At 45.8% G+C, this 6000-nt stretch overlaps 1 protein-coding gene across 1 annotated transcript in view; it reads left to right on the top strand.

Annotated features, from left to right (window-relative positions):
- The first annotated feature begins 1079 nt into the window (after positions 1-1079).
- Positions 1080-6000, top strand: part of DYNC1LI2 (dynein cytoplasmic 1 light intermediate chain 2) — an 82098-nt gene continuing 77177 nt past the window's right edge. The window contains exon 1 of the mRNA XM_068261094.1: positions 1080-1358. Within this exon, the coding sequence (XP_068117195.1) occupies positions 1282-1358 (77 nt within the window). The 5' untranslated portion in view covers positions 1080-1281. The remainder of the gene's footprint in view (positions 1359-6000) is intronic.

Genomic DNA, 6000 nt, shown 5'->3' with positions numbered 1-6000 from the left:
GCATAATTGTTTTTTTGCTGCACGCAGCTAGCACTTTGCTAGCTGAGTGCAGTGCCCCGATCGCCGCCGCTACCCGCCGATCCGCCGCTATACGCGTCGCCGCAGCCACCCCCCCCCCCAGACCCCGTGCGCTGCCTGGCCAATCAGTGCCAGGCAGCGCTGTGGGGTGGATCGGAGTCCCCTTTGACGTCACGACGTCGATGACGTCGGTGACGTCATCCCGCCCCGTCGCCATGGCGACGGGGAAGCCCTCCAGGAGATCCCGTTCTTTGAACGGGATCTCTTGATCCCTCGTCTCGCTACATGAAGAAATTTATTTTTTTTTTAAACTTATTTGCTGCCCCCTGGCGGATTTTGACAAACCGCCAGGAGGGTTAAAGCAGTAGGATCAGCCATACTATGCCAGGGAAAAAAAAACACATATATAAGTAGGTAAATACTTGATCTACTTACATAACACATGTATTATACTGTCCACGTTTTGATTTCAGTGAATGTTATATAGTAAATGACGAGAATTCTGTTAGTGGTAGGGGCCATGTCTTTTGCCCACAATTAAGGCTAACTCGTGATGTCATTTCTGCCCTTTACTTTTTTTCTTGTCTCCTCCAATCGCTGAGTCGCCTCAGCCTTGCTTGTAAACACAAGTGAGTAGGGGATTAGGTTTCTGATAAGCAGCTGGCAGGGAAATAAAGGAAAGAGGAGGAATACATTATAGATAAAAAGAACCCCCAGCATGCAATTCTTTGGCACCGACTACTAAAGGGCCAGTGCTCCTTAAGTGTGTGATAACTCCAAATCATAACAGCAGAAAAAGTTTTGAAAGTTTTGAATGCAGGAATAGCATCTTTATCACACTCAGGCCAGTTGCTGTTGAAATTTTATTTTTATGGTGACGATACCGCTTTAAGAAGGCAATGTTTTGTTTTGCATAGTGTACCAATGATGTTGCTTATCATCCTGCAGGTGCACCCTATGACCAGCAGATGGCGGTGCTCACATAGGGCGTCTCCTCCAGCCTTGACCCCAGCCCGCCTGAAGGCCCGGACGGTGCAGCAGTGCTGCCTGATAATCAGCTGGGATTGTTTGTGACCGCAGTCCTGTACTGACGCACAGATAATGGCATGAATGATATACTGTGGACATTAATAGGTGACTGGCTCGGGCTGCCGGTGAAGATTGGAGCCCCTTTGGTGTCCGGCATAGCTATGGACAGCCCGGAGCCGGGGTCCTGCGGCAGCGCCGGGTGATGTCATTCTTTGTGGTGGCTGCAGTGGCAAGATGGCGGCGGAGAGGAAGCTGCTGGATGCTGAGGCAGCGGGAGCCGGTGGAGAGGAGGATGAGGGGCAGAGCTTGTGGTGAGCAGGGGAAGCCGGGAGGAGGACATGCTGGGCTTCTGTGGGGTGATGGCAGAGGATGAGCCCCGCCATGACAGGACCACTCCCAGCATGCTTTGCTCCACTGACAGGGGATGCTGGGACTGACAGTGCCCCTACAGCTCGCACTTCCTTTGTATTGCCGTTAGGTCTTTAGCCCCTTTTTACTGATCTGATTGCAGTTAGCTGAAGTTTACTGGCAGCTGCACATTGCACAGATTTCTTGCAGAGCAGCACAAGTACATGTGCCCCGGTGTGAATGCTGGGAACTTCTGTGCATTTACAGGGGAGTGTAGCTTAGGCTTTAATTGATCCCTAAAGGATTACTTTTTTTTTTCTTCAGACACAGAAGGCAGATGCTGCTGCATCCTATGTTAATTGATATGGGTGTAGCAATACTAAGTTGACATGGGACCTAGTGCAGGGGATGCCCTGTCACCCATCTCCCTTTAGTTGTCACTGTATGCAGAGCTGAGCAAGTAGATCAAATTGACATCTCAGTCTTGTATTTGGTACCCCTTGGAAGTGACATTTGGGATCACATGACAGAATGGAGGACCTGGAAGCTTGGTCCTAGAGATGAGCAGATTTGGTGTTTTTTTTGTTGTTTTTTTTTTTTCCATCTTCAGAGTTGTACAGCCCTTGCTAATTTTTGTAATTGTAGATTTAGGAGGAAAAAACAAACTGAAGTAGAATAAGATACCACACGTGTACCCAGTACTGGTCTATACATCTGTGCAGTCATTCACTTTTCAGTGCTGATGTGCTTGAAGGAGGTTGGTCTTTGCAATAGGACCCTGTGCTTTCTCGGTATGTCGGGATGGGGGGGGGGGGGGTTCTATAAAAGCTTTGATTTGGACCCCTGTGTCAACATGCTTATGCCTTGTCTTATTGCATTAAAAGCTGTTCACTTTCAGTGTTCGAAAGATAAATATTGCATGCCTTGGCCAGTAGGAGGATGGCGCCACCACAATCCTTTAGTATCTCACCAAGTTTCGTTTTACATGTTGTATCCATCAATGCACCCCACAGGCTCCCTGGATTAAGTGGAAATTCCGTGGCACATGTGCAACCATCATACTTCATGCTGTTGGAACACTATAGCTCCATAGATGACTGAGATACTTGGTGTCTATATAAATGTTTGTTGTGCTCTGTTGCACTCCAGTTTATTATTGATATGAGGGGTTGGTTACTTCTTTGGTTGTCCTCTCATTGGTCTGCACAAGCGTTCCATTGATTGAGCTTTGTAATATTTTTCCAGTTACTTGGGGAGGACAGAGCTGGCCTTAGCCCTAGTTATATATGGTGGTCCTTAGAGTGGGGTTTGTGAGTTTTTAGATCCTGTTAGAATCAAGGAATTATCAACACCACGTACAGTATCACAATATTGTTTTACAACATGTAGTAATTGTTAGCTGTTTTAATGCAAATACCTAAACATTTTCTTTTTGTTAAAGGACAGCTGAAGTGAGAGGCATATGGAGGCTGCCATATACCAGTTGCCTGGCAGCCTTGTGGGTCTATTTGGCTGCAGTAGTGTCTGAATCACACTAGAAACAAGCATGCAGCTAATCTTGTCAGATCTAACAATAATGTCTGCGTACCTGATCTGCATGCTTGTTCTTAGTCTATGGCAAAAAGTATTATAGGAAGAGGATCAGCAGGATAGCCAGGCACCAGGTATTGCTTAAAGGAAACCAGAGCTGAGAGGATATAACAGTTTTATACATACCTAGGGCTTCCTCCAGCCCTATATGCTCCGAGCGCTCCCATGCCACTGTCCTCAGTCATCTCCCTCCTTCAAAGCGGACCTGAACTCAGAACTCCCTCTCTGCTTTAAAAGAAAAGCAACAGCATTATAACCTTTAAGGCTAATTTCACACCAGGACGTTGCGTTAGAGGGGGCGTTAAGGTCGCATAACGTCCCCCTAACTCAACGCCTGGTGGTGCTGGATCTGGACGTCAGAGTGAGCCGCGTTGTGCAGCTCACTCTGGCGTCAGTGATGCCGTGATGCGCACTCTTGTGCGCATGCGGCATCACGTGGTCCCGCCGGCCAATCGCCACAGAGCGGCTGCTCCAGGAAGTAAACACTGCACGTCATAACGTGCAGTGCATATTAATTAGCCATGTGCCTGGCCGCTCTCCGCTCCTCCCCAACATTAGTGAGCATGTGCAAGCAGTCTAACGCGGCTCAGCCGCGTCTAAAGTACTGCATGCAGTACGTTGCCTTGTGACGCAGCGTTACAATGTAACGCAACGTCCGCACTGTGAACAGCCCCATTGATTTTTCATTACTGTGCGGTGGGCTGCGTTACAGGCTGCTCTAACGTGCGCCTGTAACGTCCCTCTGTGAAACCAGCCTTAAAGAAAAACACGTATTTGTTACAGCTGATACAAATCCTTCAATAAATCTGCAATATGTACTTCCTGCTTTCATGGACGCAGACATATTGTTAACATCCTGCGTTTACCAATCAGCTGCTCTGCTGTGGCAGCCAGGTGACTCAGCTGAGATCAAATTACAGCTTGTGATTAGTCAGAAAATGAGGGGACATTAGACAGGCTAAATTCTCTAAATACATACAATGTGCGATTCTCTATGCTTTCCTTCTGTCTTCTACAAGAGTGCAGGTCCACTTTAACCCCTTTGCATAGTTTTGTTACACAAACAGATAGGATCCTGTGTAGGGATAATGGGCATCATCAATAACTGCTCGGGTATCTGCAGAGTGGAAATAGCGATATTCTCAATGTTTGCACTACTCGCCTTCTCCTTTAATTACCTCTTCTACTTTACATGTTGTTTTACCACACGTTTGTTCTTTACTCAAAGCAGCATCAGTAATTGTGGCTCAGCGCAGGGATCTTGACCTGCTTTCAATTTACAGAGTGTATATGCAGTTTAATATAGACTAACCAGCAAACTCATGGTGACCCAGAACTGATTGGAGTGTGTGAGGGACTACAATGGTCCTAAAAGCCCCCTTACTAAGATGCTAAGAAAAACAAAAGTTTGCTTTCTTAAAACAGAAAGAATTTGCGATTATTCAGGTTGGAGTGAGCTTGAGATGTCTCCCAGAGCATCACTGCTGAATATATGCAAATTAACCATTGTTACCCTTAGAAGCTAAACACACCTCCAGAACCGCTGGAATGCAATGATGTGTCAGCTTCTTAATTTGTACAGAGCCATAATAATTCAACATGCATACAGACTGTTTCGGATTGTTTGATCCTCATCAGTGCATGGCATGGATTAATTTGGCTCTATGGAGTAGGGCTTGTAACACTGAGAGGTACAGACTAACCAGCAAGCTCATGGTGACCCAGAACTCATTGGAGTGTGTAAGGGGCTACAATCTGAAACAGTCTGTATGCATGTTGGATTATTATGGCTCTGTACAAATTAACAAGCTGACACATCATTGCATTCCAGCGGTTCTGGATGTGTGTTTAGCTTCTAAGGGTACAATGGTTAATTTGCATATATTCAGCAGTGATGCACTGGGAGACGTCTCAAGCTCACTCCAACCTGAATTATCACAAATTCTTTCTGTTTTAAAGGAATACTTAAACAATGCTATTGCGGCCGGGGACGCGAATAATCAGCCGCGTTCCCAGCCTGTCGGCCGGTGACGGCCAAACCGGAAGTGGCCGCCGGCGAGACCAGGTGCATCGGAGGGACACGGCGAGGGCACCGTTCAGCTGCAGGGGGCTGAGGGGAGCCCCGGGTGAGTAAAAGTCTTTTTTTTTATCAGACTTAAGTATTCCTTTAAGAAAGCAAACTTTTGGTTTTCAGTTTAATATACAGATAAACTATAAGGAAAATATTAGTAATGGGAAAATGATTGCAGTAGCCATGGTTACTGTTATTAATCATTTGACTGCTGCGGACATCTGTAAATGTTTATGAAATTCCTCCTCTACATGCGGTAGACGTCTAAAGACGATTTTGCAAAACATTGACCGCCGCAAACATCTTTAGGCAGTTCTGCCTCCACATTGGAGAAATCTAGAAGTGTAGTTTTAGAAGTAGTTTTGATGAAGATATGCTTTTAGACATCCTTGATGAAAGGAGGCGAACAATTGGAAATACTGCTAAGACCAGTATTTCAAAATAGCTGACACAGGCATGTAACTTAGTAACTAGTGGCAGTCTAAGGGTTCATAGACCCTATCATTTTTGAAAGCCTTCATACCTTGTTCCTGCTTTGCCTTTATCTTATGTCGGGCTTCTTTTACTGCTTGTTTTAAAATAACCAGAATGGCTATTTTTAAGCTATTCACACATTTGTAATAATTGTAGTTGAAACAAATGTGATTGTTTCAGGTGAGCGTTTAGGTACTATTGCTATATATGGGGGAGGCAACAGGCCATACCCCACTGCAAGGGACTATAATACAAATACAATAGTGGTTGGGCAAACCTTTGAGGCCTTAGACCCCCACCTACGGTCCTAAGCAGATATTCTTGCTTTGAAGCAAGAATATGTTTTCTCTAGCTGGTCACTCTCATTCCACGCAGAAAACTAACATGAGATGTGATGGCATCATCAGGACCAGCCAGTCAGAGAAGTGGACATGTACTTGGGGAGAAAATCTGGGGATGCACATTTTTTG

Source organism: Hyperolius riggenbachi, chromosome 11 (genome assembly GCF_040937935.1).
Source record: "Hyperolius riggenbachi isolate aHypRig1 chromosome 11, aHypRig1.pri, whole genome shotgun sequence".
Lineage (NCBI taxonomy): Eukaryota > Metazoa > Chordata > Amphibia > Anura > Hyperoliidae > Hyperolius > Hyperolius riggenbachi.
The sequence above is the reverse complement of the archived record's forward strand: the minus strand, read 5'-3'. Positions and strand labels throughout refer to the sequence as shown.